Source organism: Nyctibius grandis, chromosome 7 (assembly GCF_013368605.1).
Source record: "Nyctibius grandis isolate bNycGra1 chromosome 7, bNycGra1.pri, whole genome shotgun sequence".
Classification (NCBI taxonomy): Eukaryota; Metazoa; Chordata; class Aves; order Nyctibiiformes; family Nyctibiidae; genus Nyctibius; species Nyctibius grandis.
The window spans coordinates 46,022,881-46,040,022 of NC_090664.1; the positions used below are offsets into that span (position 1 = coordinate 46,022,881).

The 17,142-nt window shown below is 41.5% G+C and overlaps 1 protein-coding gene across 1 annotated transcript; it reads left to right on the forward strand.

The window, feature by feature from the left end:
* The first annotated feature begins 359 nt into the window (after window positions 1-359).
* On the forward strand, window positions 360-9,348 carry KLF6 (KLF transcription factor 6). The gene is made up of 4 exons (XM_068405456.1): window positions 360-847; window positions 3,760-4,333; window positions 6,049-6,172; window positions 6,563-9,348. Exons 1-4 carry the CDS (start codon window positions 746-748, stop codon window positions 6,612-6,614), a joined length of 852 nt encoding a protein of 283 aa, XP_068261557.1. The 5' UTR covers window positions 360-745; the 3' UTR covers window positions 6,615-9,348.
* The last annotated feature ends 7,794 nt before the right edge of the window (window positions 9,349-17,142 follow it).

A 17,142-nucleotide genomic window follows, 5' to 3' on the forward strand; every position in this document is an offset into this window, starting at 1 on the left:
ACCCGAGCGAGCGCACACCTCCCCTCCCGAAAAAAAGCAGCAGCTTCCCCGCTTTATATACCCTGCTAAAAATAGCCTGCCGCCGAGCCCGCCAATCAGGAGGGGGCGAATTTCGAATCGGGCCAATGGCGGGAGCCGTCACGGCCAGGCTCGGTCACGCCAGGAGGAGCCGCGGTGCCTTGCCGCGCGGCGATTGGGCGGCTCTGACATCATTGGCACGCGGGGCGCGGGGCGCGCGGCGCAGATTGGGCGGCGGGCGGCGGGCGGCGCGATGGGATCACGCGGGGCGGGGGAGGGCGCGGGGGGGCGGGGGCGGCGGGGCGGCCGGGCTGAGCTTTGAATAGGGAAGTTTCGCAGGGGGTTACATTCGCAGCCAGCGCCGTGTTTGCAAATATTGAGTCCGCTCCTGCGCAAGTGTCCTCCGCGGGCCGCGGGAGGGGAGAGCCGCCGCGGCCGCCGCCTCGGGAGACGTGCTGCCTTGCTGTGCAATTAAACTTTGCATGAAACTTTGGGTCTTTTTTCCTCCCTAAGCTCCTCAAGGAATTAATATATATCTACCTATATACATATATACAATTTTTGGTTGTTTTTTTTTTCTTCTCTGGAGGAAAGGGGGGGGGCTTGGCAACTGAGAGCAGAGGTTTGACAACCCTCCCGCACACACCCCTTCAATCCCTTGCACATAAAGGAGGCATCTGTATTTTTTTTGGTAACCAGCACTGACTTTGTTGTTGCAACTTGAGACATGGATGTTCTCCCCATGTGCAGCATCTTCCAGGAACTCCAGATTGTGCACGACACGGGTTACTTCTCAGCCTTGCCGTCCCTGGAGGAATATTGGCAACAGGTAAACCAGGATGTCGATGTTGTTGTTGTTGTTGTTGTCGGGGTGCTGCTTTTTTTTTTTTTATTTTTAAACCGTATTAAAGGATGAGCGGATTTCAAAAAAAAAAAAAAAAAAAAAAGCCCAAGTGTCAGCAACGAGTTTTGGGGAGAATTAAGCACAAATGTGTTTTGAAGCAGGTGTTTCGGTTTTAAATAAGACGGCTTTTATTTTTTTGGGGGGAGGGGGAAGATTCCCGAGGTGAATGTCAGGAGCCGCGCATCTTCCGTCTCTCGTTATTTACCACCCGGCCGCGGCTGCGAGGGGCTGCGGGCGCGGAGCGGCGGTATAGCCGCTGCGCGCCCCGCTCCGCGCCCCGCTCCGCGCCCCGTCTGCTCCACACCGGAGTCCTGGCAAAAGTTCTGCGCTTGTACCAGCTCCAGACTCCACAGCTGGGTCTTGTCATCTGAGCTCCCTGCCTTGGCCAAGGACTGCTTTTCACCCCTTGCTCTGTTGTTGTTTTTTTTTTTATTATTATTTTTTTCCTGGCGATGATGGGAGAAAAAAAAAGAGCAAAAAAGGAGTGTATGTACGCATATCTCTGTATGTGTACATATATATGTATGTAATGTAGCTATTTCCCAGCGCAGGGAGCTTTGCAGAGCCCGTGAGTTGTCAGTCATATGACAGCGGTCCCCTTGTGCTAATTGCCTCGGTCGGGAAGGAGGAAGAACGGAGGCTCCTTCCCTTTAATGGACATTTTTTTTGCCTTTCCTTTTTTTTCCCCCCCCCCCCCCCCCTTTTTGGCCCTTTTTTCTTTTTTTTTTTCCCCTTTTTTTTCTCTCTTTGTTTTGTGGTTTTTTTTTTTTTCCCTCCTTGATTTGATTCAAACAACGGGATGGCAGGAGCTGCGATCGCCGCTGACATTTTGGCGTTCCTCCGGGGGGGCCCGGGGCCTCTGGCTCCTCTGCCCAGCTGGGAGCTGCTGAGCCCGGTGATCAGATCAAATACCTGCTGGCTTTTCAGAAGGACGAAGCAGCCCTTCCGAGAAGGTTGCAATGCAAAGTGTTACAACCTTCACATGCCTACTAATTGTATGCAATGCCTTTTTTCTTTTTTTTTTTTCTTTCCCTTCCCCCCCTTCCCCTTTCAAAGAGGCAGCTTCATAGTACGTGATTGAAATGGAGCTAAGTAGTTTCCTTCAGGCATTTGGGTTTTTGGCGAAGGGCCAGCCCTCGTTCCCAGTAGCGTTCAGAGGCATTTAAACTCAGAACTTCAGTCCCCATTACTAATCTACCTAATGAGGAATTTAAATTAGCCGGGAATATGAAAGTTTAACAAGATCTTAATATGCTTTTTTTACCTGTTTTCATGGAAAGTGAATACACAGTTGTGTTGTCACTGTCGAAACCTTTTTTGTTTTTAACGTGCATTGCAACCCAGTTACCTAGTTATAGACAAATACACAAATATTGCGTGCAGCGATGGGTTTGTTTTTGGGGTTGTTTAGGGTTTTTTTCCCATTTTTGCCCACACTCCTAGCTTGGCCAGAACATGTGACCCAGTTTAGTTGAGCAGTGCCGGGGTAGAAAGGAGGCTGCTCCCATGGCAGCTCTGCTCTTGGACAGATGGGAAGGGGCTGTGAGGGGAATGTGTGGCATTTGGGATCAGGTTTTGCCTACTGGGTTTGGAAGAGATGATCTTGCGAAAATAAATAGAGTTTGGTATGGAAACTTGGTGTGTCCATTTTCTGTGCAATGCTTCCATATGGATCGTTTCCTATAGTAGAAAGAATAATCCCAAAACATCAGTTTGTTGCCATAACAGCTCATACTGGTTTGGTTTTTTTTGTTTTGTTCTGCTCTGAAAATGGCTAGAAAGTCAGCAGGGTGAATTGAAATTGAAAACCACAGCTTCACCGATTTAGGGTGGTTTTGATTTTTGTTTTGTTTCGTTTCATGGAGTAGAGGGGAATGCAAGTGGGGGGGGAAGTTGTCCATGTACTATTGCATGTATATTTGAACAGAGTACTTTCTTGGCAGATGGTCAGGGTTTTAAAAGGAAGTCTCCTTTGGCATTGCGTGAAAGAAAGAGAGAGATGACTCATACAGTTGCACTCTTGGCCAGTAGATAAAGTTCTTGTTCATTGTGGGACTCCCAGCAGGACCTCAGAGTAATTTCCCGTTTTGCATCCTATAGAACAGAACATTTCTATGCTGAAACTTTTTTCTCCCCTCTCCTCTGTTGTTGACGTTCCCCGTGTTCCTCTGAACACGCATGGGAGCAGTTTGAGCTATGTGGCGTGCATGCCAGCGTGCTTGGAAATGAAATTCTTTGAAAGTCGAGTGTGCTGCGTTCTCATGCACAGGAAATGGGAGGATGTCTGCTGCTCCACTGATGTCCCCAGAAGACAGACCTGCAGCTCTGCACCCATGCTGAAATGTGGCTTTGTTTTCTGACACGGCATTTGGGTTTTAACTGCGTGTCAGAGCACATTGTGTTCAGTCGGGCCCTTTCAGCCTCGTGTTTGTGCGAGAGATACAAAACAACTTGAAATTACACTTCGCTCTTGCCCCTTGTCTAATTATTTGTTGTGGTTCTCTATGGTCCTTTTCAACATCAGCCTACTGCAAACACAGATTTTTATGATGAGAGTGATCATAATTTGACTGACTCATGAGAATGCTATTTTGGAAACCAAAGCTGACTTGCACCTTCAGCTGTGCGTTTGAACTCCTGCCCAGGTCTCAAAAACAGATTTCTTTTCATCGTAACAGTCACCTAGTTACAGCTGGAGGAGCCTTTAATTTGTTTTGAACCTAGAAACCTCAAATCGAACGTACTACATTACTGCATGCTTTTTGAAGTGTAAAATACAATGGGGTTTGTTTTTCAGCAAACTTGTAACTTTTCTTTCTTCCTTCTCTTTCACCTAGACATGTTTGGAGCTGGAACGGTATCTTCAAAGTGAACCCTGTTATGTTTCTGCATCTGAAATCAAATTTGATAGCCAAGAGGATCTCTGGACCAAAATTATTCTGGCACGTGAGAAAAAGGAGGAATCTGAACTGAAGAACACGTGTGTCCCAAAAGAGGACAATCTTACTAGTCAGAACTTAGAGACCAACAGTTTGAATTCTGACGTGAGCAGCGAATCTTCAGACAGCTCTGAGGAGCTCTCGCCCACAACAAAGTTTACCTCTGACCCTATAAGCGATGTTTTAGCCAGTTCAGGAAACTTGAGTTCGTCTGTCACTTCCACTCCCCCTTCATCTCCTGAGCTGAGCAAGGAGCCTTCTTCCCAGCTATGGAATTGTACGCCGGGTGAGTTGCATTCACCGGGGAAAATTCGTACCGGTACCGCTGGAAAGACTGCAGAAAAAGGTACACCCGCCAATGGTGACACCTCGCCAGATGGCAGAAGGCGTGTTCACAGGTGTCATTTTAACGGTTGCAGGAAAGTTTACACCAAAAGTTCACATCTGAAAGCACATCAGCGCACTCATACAGGTTAGTAACCGTATGCTTATTAAGAGTTGGCAAGTGCTGTAGGGAATACCCCTGACCATGGTGGTGTCAGAGCGTTACACAATCACTGGGTGGGAGCCCAGGTTTGGAGAGATGATGTAATAGTAGTAGAGGCTTACCAGCATGGACGTCATCACTTCTTCATTCTCTTCGCAAACCAGCTGAAGCCAGGACAGTTGATGGTAGATTAGTCTGCTGTCATAGCAAATAGGAGCCACTCGTCTAACTGGGCGATAGTCGGGAAGCTGCAGCAGCATGTGGTCTTCAGGAGCAAAGGTCTAGCCAAAATAGGCGCTAGACCTTTGTGGATGTTTATTTCTAAAGCAAAAACGAGCTGAGACTTTCTTGCAAAAAAAGGAACGTCGTATCCGAAAATCGGTCAGGCCACTAAATACTGTCAGAGCTTGTTTTCATGGTTCGGTCTATATCGCGTCTGTTCAATCAGACATCCCAAGGCCTTGATTATATAAAGTACAGCTATAGTTGTAAATCATTTAACAGTTTTTTGTGCCATCATTATCGGCAAAAATCTTGGAAAGCCACAGTGTGTTGTGGTCCTTCTAACGTATCTGCCTAGTTGGACTTGCAGATATATGATTTACTGTATAATTTCATCCCAGAATACTGAGCAACAGCATTTTATTGTTATGGAACCTGAACTGAAAATAACAATCCTGTGTGTTATTGGGAAAGAAAGTGAGGAAGATAGACACTTCAGGGCTTTTATAAATACTTTATGGTTGAAGTAGCATGCTGATTTGCTTGTTTGAGCATTGTTATTCGACATCTCTTTATGGCAGCAGTTAGATATGTAGAGCTGCGCCTTGGCTCAGTAGTCATTGCTTAACGTGAGGAATTGGCCTGGCGTTCTTGGTGTACCAATCCAAAGACCTATATGTTTGGGTTTTTTTTCCCCAAGATGTGGAAAAAGAATTCAAGGAAAAGATTCTATTTTGACTCATGAGCTCAGCATTTTGTGGTTTTTATGGGAAGTCTGAGCAAGCTCAGATGCTCCCATTGTCATGCAGAAGTCAGATAAAACAAGATTATTTCAAGAGGAAAGAACAACTTCCACTGAAACTGTGGTGGTTCAGCAGTCATAAATAGCTGCTTGCCTCAGAAGTATTGCAGAACTGTTGTCCTGGTGCTGTCTGGCTGAGAACGTTCCTGTGAATGGAAGTGGTATTTCTTGAATGCTGAAATAGCAGTGTTCAAAGTGGTGTGCAGGCTTTTCCAAGAGTATGTGGCTCAGCAGAAAGGAGGTTGCATGTTATGCAGATGAGTGAGTGACAGAGGACTTTGATGCAATACAGTAGCCCAGTTGCATTTTGGAGCCTAGCTGTGCTGTCTTTAATCACCATGAGGTGAATGATACCTGTTTGGGAGTAAGCCTACCATTACGGACAAGCAGGAATGGTAGAAGGTTGGATTTCTTTGTTTCCTGTGAGCCTGTTTAATCGCTTTTTTTTTTTTTAATAAGAATTAGATTGTTTGATGTGCTGTTGCAGCAAATAGTTAAATAGGAATCATGTGGATGAATTTTGCAAGCCGCCTTCGCATACATGTTCTGAAGCATTCAGATATGTTAAATAAAATTGACTGCCTTTGGGGGGTGGTTTACATAGAAAATGTATGGGATAGCACCTATCTATCTTTGAATGAAGTCATGGCTAATGTGTAATCTGCTTTCTTTGTAGGGGAAAAGCCTTACAGATGTTCATGGGAAGGGTGTGAGTGGCGTTTTGCAAGAAGTGATGAATTAACCAGACACTTCAGAAAGCACACTGGTGCCAAGCCTTTTAAATGTAGTCACTGTGACAGGTATGTGACTGAAATGCACCTTTTTAAATAGTTATGTTTAATGTTTCTTGGAAAATGAGTCTAGGCTGCCTTTAACTTGTGAAGGAATCATTTGGGAACACAGCTCTGTCTGGTATTTTTCAGGGATTATGGTTTTAGACTGGAAAAAAACCTTCCATTTTACTCATCATGGGGATGCGGTTTGTAGCCTGATGTTGCAAATGAGTGTTGAGAAGTCCCTAGTGCCCACAGACACCTTGAGTGCTCCTGTGTATCCAGGGAATGCCAAATCCCCCCTCCACCAGCCATGCTTTGGAGTAGCAGAGCAAGGGGGGATGCTTCAGCCACACGTACCACGTTGTGCATGCCAGCAGCCGTGGGCTAATGTGGAACTTGACTCTTGCCTTGCAGGTGTTTTTCCAGGTCTGACCATCTGGCCCTTCACATGAAGAGACACCTCTGAATGGGTCAAGAGGTGAATCCTGCGGGCTAAGAGGCGTCAAGGTTGAAGAGCCTTGAGCAAAGGGATGCGTGTTCCAGCCAAAGCATGCCATTTTGCACCCTACCCAGTTGCCTCCAGGACCTCACTTCCTTGAAGGTCATTTGAGGGCTAATAAGTCATGTAAGAAACGGCATAGCAACCACGGTGCGTGATGTTTGGGGTTTCCTGGACTCATACACTGGTATCTAACCTTCTGAGTGGCTCCTAAGCCTTTGCCGTGAGCATGTGCACTGAGAATGTTAATGATTGGGCGACTGTATGCGATGAGGATCTCTTGATGACTGTATGCTGAGGCACATTTTTTTTTCTTGTGGTTGTTTTATAACTGTAAGAGAAAAAAAAGATAGTCTGAATGTCTTGTATGTGAGGAATATCTCGTGAGATGGGACGACCACCAATCATTTCCAAGGGGTGGGGGGAGGGGTGTCTGCACCTTTTTAGAGGGAAAACTGAGAGGGAAAGCGGGGAATAAAAAGAGTCAGGATGCCAGAATGGAGATGGGGCACCTCCCTGTTCCTGTGTGAGAGGAGCTTTAGGTGTCTGGTGCAGCTATTAAACGTGCAATGTGTCAAGTAGCTTGTTTTACTTGCTACAGAGCTCATTTGTAATCCATTGTATAAGCTGTGTATTTACAAATGTAACACAACTATAACTTTTCATTATAATACAAAGGTTATTGCATGGTTCCGGGGAACTATATGCTTTTCCATTCTTTAATCAGGACTGCAGTTTTGATTCCAGTTAAGAGCAGCTAAAATACAATTGGTCTAATGTTACATAATGTATGGAACATGAATAATTTTTTCTGTTGGGTGGATAAAACCACTACTGGTTAGAAACTGATTTTTCTCATGCAGCTAATTTTTCTCTTATTTATGCCTTGAGGACTAACTTCTGGTTTTCTAGCTGTTAATGCACTGTTGACCTTAATAATGGTGCCTTATGCAAGTGACCTTCTCTTGTAGGGGGTCTTATACAGGGGTATGGGTGATGCATGCTTTATTAAGGCTCTCTTTTCACCTGGCATTGTACTGTATCAAATGTATAATATGAGGGGAAAAAAAAGGTTACTTCCAGGGTCCTCCTTCACAAAGACAAATATAGAGAAAAGTCGTTCATGTCAGTACAGTATTTGTTTAACTTAGACAATTTGACTGTGTTACAGTATAATGCATATGCCAGTTGAATACCTGACCAGTTCTGCCACCTTGAGACTTTTTTTATATTGACCTTGCACAACAACTGTGTATATACACACCCCAACTGTACTTAATATGTCAAGTTTTCATACATATTAAAGATACAGAAGTATTAAAAGATGTATTTGCTTAAAAGGCACAAGTTTCACATCTATATATCTAGCTATCTGTTGGTCATACAGAAAGAAACTATATTACTTTTTTTTTAAAAGTGGGCAGAAAAATAATTGTGTATGTATATTTGTGTGTACAGTCTGTGTATGTGTGTATATATATAGATAATATATAAATATTTTTTTTAAAAGGAAAAAAATTAGAACACATAGCTAGAAAATGCCACAGCCCATCAGAATGTTCCCTTCCCCCTGCCCTGCAATATGGTCATTAAGGAGACAAAGAAATGAAAGACACATTTATTAAAATCTAGCATTTTTAGAGGCTTTACCTTTAGCTTAATAGTATGCTAAAGGCTTTGTTGGCATTCAGTCCTTCTCAGACTGCTGACTGTGTTTTGTAGTTATTAGTTGTCTGGAATAGCGTATCTGTGGCCATTTAAGAATGATACGAACCGAATATTGGCATGCTAAAAGAATATTAGCTGTGTGCAGATGAAGTACACTCGGATTTTGGCCTTCCAGCTTACTGGAGGACCTGTGAGTGAGCTAGTCGTTGTGGTGGTTGAGCTCTAATTTTACATAGTTCAGCTGAAATAAAGACTGTTTTTTCCTAGAGTAGAAATAGTCTGTCCAAAAGCAGTATTTCTTTTTTTTTTTTAAAAAAAACCAGCTCACTACAGTGGATGCAATGAAACACGTGACCTGTTTCTTTTTCTATTTATTATTGGTCTTGCTTACTATGCTAATATTTTGGTATATCTTCCTGGAAATGTATGTAGATAAGTGGTTTAAAAAAAAGTATATGCAAGTGATCTGGTTCTAAGAAACACACAGGCTTAAATCATTCTCATTTCATTTTTGTTTTAAATTGCCTGAAAATGCACTTTTTTTTTTCTTCCCCAAAACAAACGAAATTTCCCAGAAATTCTGTTTAGAGTTGGGTTTTGTTGTGTTTTTAACTCCTTGTTTGCATTGTCCTTGGCTTAGCCATAATTCTTATAAACAAGAAAGTAGACAAAAGCAAAAACAAATGAAAAAAACCAACCCCAAACAAACAAAAAAAACCCTAAACTTGCACTGGCTTGTCTCAATTATGAAATACCATCAGACTTGTGTGGATGGGGTGGGGCTGTGTGCCATATGTCAAATGCCTGTAATTTTCTTAATAAGCAAGTACACTTTGTTCAGGTGATAACTGAGCCTCAATCAAGCTGAAAAATAAAAAAAAAATAAAACATTTTTGCTTGAAATTTAAGAAGAAAAAGTTTCTATTAGTGAAATTTCTTTTTTTGTTTTTGAAGCACCCTGTTATCTAAAGAATCTCTTTGTAAGATTTTTGTAAAAATTTTGTTTTACAAGATTTTATTTGAAATTGTTTTTTGCAAGATTGTTATATTTCTGTATGAATGTATTTTTTATTGGAATAACATAAAAAGAAATTCTTATCAGCATCACGTGTCTGGTTTCATCTTTCTCCTCTGATGTCCTACACACCAAACAGTGTCAAGTGCTATGTCAATGCTTTGCCTTGAGTCACCTGGTCACAAGTACAAACACCTTTGGGTCAGGTTGCTTTGTGGAAGACAAGCCCTGATGAGAAAATTATTTTGGCAGTAGAAACCAAAAGTTCTTCCATATCTGAAAAGCTGTTGTTGACTCATCTTTTGTCTCAGAGGAATAAATAGTTAACGCGATTGTTACTGCAAGACTGCACCTTTATTCCAAATCGTTTGTTCTGGAGAGGTGAATGCATGTAGGACAAGTTCTGCATGTGGGAAAGGAGAGTCAGTGAGCATTTAAAGTGAAGGAAAAAAAACAAAGGCGCTGGCTGGGCTGAAGGCACCTGTCCTTAAATTTTATTGCAGAGTGCGGGCCTTTGAACTGCTCAATCGATGGGGAAGCAAGCCCGAAACCTTGAAGGTGCAGTTGTGGGAAGGAATGCAGGGAAGGAACCGTGTGAGGTCTGCCTGGCCCAGATGCACAGACCCGAGTCTGCTGTAGGGCTGACCTGACCCACATGCTGGTGGTGACCTTCAACCAGACAAGTGCAAGTCTCTCTGAACTACATTTTTTCAGAGCAATGGCTCTTTAAAGCATGCCTGGCATTTACACCAGCTTTGGATGCATGCAGAACTTGTTTAATGTTGCCTTGTGGCTTCTGCTTCACTCGTGCTGGTGTTAAAAACCCCTTAAGCATTGTGTAAAACCATTGCCATTTCTGCTAAAGTTATATGCTGAGAGACTGGTTTTGAACATGTGAGTTCGGTTCACAGTAACTGAACGTTTCATGGTTTTAGATTAGAAATGGCCCAAAAATGATGCAAAAAAGAACTGAATCAATAAATGCAGAAGTAGTGTGGAGGAAAGACCCTTGCCACCTACCTCAGTTAGCCCTGCAATGGGCTAGTAAGTAGACAATATGCCTCTGTATAGGCAAGGAAGAAATGGCAACTTAAGCAAATTCGTGATCTGCAGTGAGAGGGGTGTATTAAATTTTACTGCTAGTACAGTATCTCATACAATGAAACACAGATGTCTTCTGGGAAACTTAGTTACAGTTGCAATAGACATAGAAAAGGCTACAGAGGTTTCGGGATTGTGACATTTTGCCTCCTTATCCATATGCAACGTGGAAATGGAAATATTTTTAAAGAACTGAGCTTGACCTTGGAGGTTCTCCACCCAAAATGTTCAATGGGTGTGTAATACAGAACAAGGATTGGCAAATTTTTGCCTGTTTATTGGGTGTGTGTCATCTAGGGCTGTGTCTTACCAGACCTTCTAAAAAAAAAAAAGGCCTAATAACTCCATTATTAAGGATGTTATTGAGATCTTACCCCTTTTTTTTTTCCTCAGAGAGATTGTACTGAAAAAACAGCGACGTTCAGGAAAAAAAGGCTAGTGACAGAGCTATTGGGCAAGAAGGAAACTACAAAGCAGAAAGTAATAGCCATTTCAGGGTTAGTGCATTTCGACATGCACATCTACTGCAGGCTTGCTTAATTCCAGGTTTTGAAATGCAGAGCAAATGGGAAGGGATGCGAATTTGAGGGTGAAGAAGTCAAGTGGCTTAGGCATGGACCTGGATCAGTAGCTTCAGCAAGTTCCAACAACTTCAACTGAGGTTAACAAGGTGAAAATGAGGACAGAGCCTGTGAACCAACATGTTAGCTTCTTACTGCAAAGGTTAGATATGGCATGTTTGTGCACTTAGGCACACATACTTGCGTGCAAAGGTCAAGATGAAACAGTTAAAATCCCAAAACAGAACCTGTTTGGGTGTTTGTTTTTTTTTTTTTCCTCTTGGGTGTGAAAAATCCTGGCATACAAGTGGTCAGCGCAAGTAGGGTGTATCACAGTTTACCAACTTATTTGAACAACTGTGTATTATAAATACAGGATGACTTTGAAGTTCACAATAGACAAGTGATCACTATTTTCTTAAATTGAATGTTCCTGCTGTTTAGAAGTTACTGTCTCTTTCCCCTCTAAACCATATTATGATTTGTCGCAAACTGAATCTAGAGTTGTTGTGCCTGTTAGAGCACATTGAAGACAAGCTGTATTTTATTCTTTCCTCTATAGGAGTTGTTCATGGTACCTCTGCCTTTGTGTCCGTCTTTTACCTCTTCCATTCTTCTCAACTACTTAAGCATTCAGTCTTTATTCTCTTTAATTGCACTGCACTGAAAGCTCCAAGGAATAAAAACAACCTCTGTAAATTGCACAAGTAGCAGCAGCAAAATTACAAACAAGAAGGAAAAAAAATATGGTGGTTGTTTCAAAAAGTAGTGTTATTTATGCAGCACCAAAGGAGTACTTGATCTTACATATTCACACAACAGGGAGAGACAACCTTTAATAACAGGAAAGCTCCATGCTCCATCCATTGGAGGTCTCAGCCTTCTCTGGAGAAAGGAGTTAAGGCAGGCTGAAACAGTAAGGGGAGCTCTAACTGCACAGGACGGGGGGGGGGACGGGACGGGTAAATAAGGTTTCCCCTCAAAGCATGAAAGGATCTGTATTTCCTCCTTGTTCCTCCATTTTTCAAAAATTCCTTGGAGACAAAATGGCTCGGATAGGAAATCTCTGTAATACTTCTTTCTCAGCTTTGCCAGCTTTGCTTCCTCAGGTAGCACTGGTTTATAGAGCAGGCAACACCACCAATACTCCAGTTCTTTATTTCTGGTGACGAGGTTACCGAGCAGCTCGTACCCCCACAGAAGTCTTCCTGCTTTTGCTTCATCCCGTGGGATTGTGTAGCCAAGAGGCATTAACAGGTACTTCTGAAATAAAGCCTCTGACATGGCAAAAAACTATGCTGAGATTATACAGTCCAAGGCAATGGTATCATTATTTTTTTTCCCTTTAGCTTTTTTACCTCTACATTGGCTGTTCCATCCCTTATTCATGGTCCCTAGATATATGGCATTTATTTTTGATCAAATCTGTAGCAATACTGTCTCATAACCATTTGAGCTCTTACATACAAGGGAGAACGAGCAGGCAGCGTATTGCTTTTGCACATAGGTCTGCAGAGGTTTAATCAGTCTAGGATTCATTGGAGCTACCCTGGGAAATAAGGGTTTGCAGGTTCATGCATTAATATTGTGAGGCCTTGGTCAAAAGCTCATTTAAGTCAAGGAGAAATTCCTCACTGAATTCAACTTGCTCCAAAGAGTCATTTTTTCATAGAGCTGAACCTGAGGAGGAGGTAGATTTGAAATCCATTCAGAACCAAATTTTCAATTCATTGATGTTTATGACTATATGATGTCCATTTCTCATGAACATTTGATAGCTGGAGTTTGCAAGTGCAAGCGTTGCAAAGCTGATTTTTTTTAACAGAAATGTGATTTTTTTCTGAAATTTATTTTTGATTGCAGACTGATGATAAACCTTGTAATTTGTTCTGCAGTTTCAGTTACTCAACAGCTACATAATAATTTTGTAAGTTATAGCAGTGACTATATTGAACTGTAATGTTTTCAGTCTGAATGCTTCACAAATTATTAGCTGAGAAATTATTAACTGAGAAATTATTAACTGAAGTAATTAACTGGATTAGGATACCATAGCAACAAAGGTGGCCTATGGCTTTAAAAAAAGTGCTGCATCAGATACAAGCCAGCACATTTTGTTAAAATAAAGAGGAACTATGCAGAATTTGCAATTGAGGCTGCAGATTGGTCGTGTTCTTGAAATACAGGTTTATAATTTGTCACAGGAAAAATAACTCCATAAAACAAAATCGCTAAGGTGTTTTAAGATGATCTATTATACGGAGGTGTCTAGTGCAGCCATTTTGGATTGCTGTCATGATAGGAAACAGATGGTATATGTGTTTATATTTAACATTTAAGGAGGTATAGAAAGCACTTGGGAGGTGATGTATTTTGTTAATGGGCGAGTAAAGCCTCATATGTAAAGTTAAAATAGAGTGTAAAAAACAAGCAACATTTTTTCAGCACAAATGAGGCAATGCAACAACACGCTTAAGTAGATTTATTTGACTTGTTTCACTTTTAAACAATTTTAATGAGAAATTCTCTAAATGTTTTTGAGCGGAGATAGAAAGTAATCTGGTAACCACATGTCTTGATGTAAGCCAAGCTGTTCTTTAACAGCACTTTCTTTCAATACAATATAAATTTATCTGGAATTAGCATTGCTGAATATTAGTCCCTCAGTGCCTCACTTGCTAAACCTCCATATTCTTTTTATTGCCTCTGTGCCTTTCAGAAGCAGAGTGTGTGGTCAGTTCTGGACAAAGGCAAATTATCTAACAGGGCAGGGGAAGGCAATGTATTTGCTGAATTCTGTAACATAACAAACACCTCAGTAATAATTCAGGAAGGTAGAAGATCTGCACTGGATACAGTAATATATTTTTCCTGTAACGTGCTACCTTTTGGATTTGATACTGAATGTATCAAAAATCTAGTTATGCATGCAAAGCTGTATTTTTCTGAATTTTATGTACTTCACCTTACTGTATGTTATTTCATTTATAAGATTTATCTTGGAACATGCAGTGGTAGTCAAAGACTATTGTTCATTTCCGAGCTTCGCTAGGCAAGTTACTCAGTCTTCTGGGTTTTCCTTTATTTGTTTTTGCTAACTATGAAGAGGACATTGAGGGCAACTGGATTTTAATAGATCCTCACTGTAATTAATTATTCATGAGCAGTAGAAGTATTAGCAGTAGTAGTCAGATGTGCAGAGGAGGCTGAGATCTCACCATGGTGAACCTACAGGGAGAGAGGCTCTTCCATCCAGGTTCTGCCTAATTAGACCACGGCACATTTGGAATTACCCACATCCAAAGGGAGAAAAAGTAGTTTTGCAAACTGTTCTGATGATCTCAGTGGTTTTCCTTTTCCTGGTCAGACAGGCAATGCTGTTGATATTTTACCATAATTCCATTCAGTCCCGCCTGCCTGTCACAGATGGACTCATTCCGGACACCAGAATGAGAAATCACCGTGCAGAACACTGGGTGTCAATGCATTTCAGTGAACATTTTTAGGTGGGACCCTGTAATCCCGTCCCTGTCTCATGACTGGGATTTTTCTTATCATTTTATGATTTTGTTTTCTAGCAACCTTCTTCTGGCAATAACTTTGGTATATTCTATGTGAAATGTTTTGGACGTACTGAGGCTTCTTCTTAATTTGAAAAAAATGTTAAGAATTAATCTTTAATCCCACAGATAGAAAAGAGTAAATAAGAGATGTAATAATGTTATAGTATTAATGGGATTTGAGCCTTAGTAGGAAATAGATGCATTATTCATAAGGATTGATGGTCTTTAGTGTCCCAACAGCCCCTCGTGGGGCTTTGGAGGTATTAGGCTGGTCACTGGAGAGAGCATTGCTCTAATGCTCAATAAGCTAAACTAAAAATATCGCTAGAATTATAAAGCAAAAAGTAATCAAATCCTAAATATAAATATGATGATACAAATCCATCCCTTAGTTATCTCCAGAAACCACCCTGCCTCAAAGGGTTGTCGGTGACTTGTCCCTTATTATCTTTAATCAAGCAGAAGAGAGAGGCATTGAACGCCACAGTGGATCTGTGTAACAAGGCACTGCAGGTGAAATCTATAGTGCTGTGCTCCCCGCTATACATGCGATGCTGGCCAGGCCCTGCTCCACTGGCAAGGGAAAGGGCAGCAAAAAGACAAAGGGATGCAGTGTTTACACAGCACCTGTGAAGTCCTCTGTAGCTTCTTCTAATTTCCATCCCCAAAGACCAGACCACAGATGCTTCATAGGGAAAAAACAGCCTGAATGCCTGTAGGTAAAAATTATGTGGTAACACGCAACAAAGCAGCTGACTAAAGGAGATTTCTGCAATAAGGTTTCCAGCACTTACACAGATGGGATCTACCCAGACTCTGGTCTCTGTGTTCTGTGACAGGATATTATTCATCTTAACTATAATGGTCAACTTTTAAAAAGAAGAGAGTGTGTATTGTTTCATTTATCCAAGTGGATTAGGCACTACAGTTTGAACATCTGTCTGAGAGGCTAAAACTGCTAGTCACCAAACAAATGTAACTATGTAATTCAATATTAAAAAATATCTTTTTCATTAGACATTAAGTATCTTGGGATAATGATGAAGTCATAAAAGACTAATGTGCTTGGCCAGGAGAAAGAAGAAGATTCATAAAAGAAAAAAGAGCTGTGGGATACGGCTCCTTTTGGCACAAAGGGTAGCACCCAAAGTCTGCTCAGGCGAATATTTGTGTGTGCAGATAGTTTAATGCAAAACAGATTTAAGCCTCGATTCTGAAATAAGCTCCATGCAAACAGCCTTCTGACCCTCACCTTCTGTCCCCTGGGAAACCAAAAACTGTACAGGACTTCTTTTGAACTCCCCAGAGGACAGGGACCATCCTTGATAAGGGATGCAGAGCCCCAAAAGGAGATGTTCTCCTGGGGCTGTGCAGCCAAGGTCCTGCGTGCACCAGGACCCTGGATGTGATAAACTAAAGTGGGGAGTGTGTGTCAAGTTTCAGGAAGGATGTAGCTCTTTGTGATATTGGTGTTTGAAAACACAAATCGGAGCAAAGGTGCTGAGAGACAAAATCTTCAGCCTTCATACTGTAGCACTGGCTTTTTTCAGTGTTTGGTGAAAGACCCTCAGTTTGTGCCTGCTTAGGAATCCCTTACAGCAAAAGGAAGAGGCAGGACCCCCCTGACCCCCCATACACCTTACTGTGTCCTTTCAATCCATGACGTGTAAGTATGAGCTTACATTTTAAGGCTAAAATTAAGTTCTTAATATGCAGGCATTAGCAAAGAAAAAATGATGACAGTCTATAAGGAGCCCAAGAATCTTCATTTTTTTGTTACAATTTATATACATACGCACACGCAGACACATAAATGGAAACAGATTTCCTTTTCTAGGTTTTTTATTTTCTATATGCTGTTCCCTTCCAATAAAAGTGTCCTTCAACAGTCATCTGTGGGACTGATAATAATATATAAGCCTCAAACTAGGGTGTAAGGTGAAACCAGCTGAAAACACTGAACAAAATCAGTCAGTCTGTGCTAGTGAACAGATGCAAAAAATAAAAAAAAAAAATTAAAGGCAAAAAATAAAGCCAACTTTCAGAGTTCTTTTGAATTTAACGCTTTGTAGGAATATGAGTAACATAAGCACATCAGTATTGAAGTTGTTGATGGGTTTATTCATTGAATCATAGATCCAAGCTTCCACAAGTCAGGAACCAGGTCTTAAAAAAAAAAAGTGCAAGATTACCTTAAAAGTCTGAAAATTAAAATAATGGTAATATGACATTGTTTTATTTTTAATTTAAATTCTGCATTTTGGATCCAGCAGGGTGCATTCAGAACACGTTTTCATGATATTCTTTACACTGAAGGTTAGAAACTTCTGTTTTAAAAATGAAAGTTAAACTAAAAAGAAGTCAGTAGGTACTCAAGGTCATACTATAAAATGGTGCGAGTTGGTCACGCTGAGGCAAGTGTATGCAAATGAAAACCTTTGCTAGAGTAAATCAGTATAGTTTCCTTGATTTCATGGGACAGAAGGTATGACACATATCTTCCAGGGTGACAAAGTCTGGAAAAAAGTTATTAAAGCAAAAAGACTCCCAAAATCTGACAATGTGGTCCTTCTTCGCCTGAAGTCCAG

Coding starts and splice junctions, on each gene's coding strand:
- KLF6 (XM_068405456.1), top strand. CDS start 746: ATGGATGTTCTCCCCATGTGCAGCATCTTCCAGGAACTCCAGATTGTG. Junction 848..3,759: donor TGGAGGAATATTGGCAACAG/GTAAACCAGGAT, acceptor TCTTTCACCTAG/ACATGTTTGGAGCTGGAACG. Junction 4,334..6,048: donor ACATCAGCGCACTCATACAG/GTTAGTAACCGT, acceptor CTTTCTTTGTAG/GGGAAAAGCCTTACAGATGT.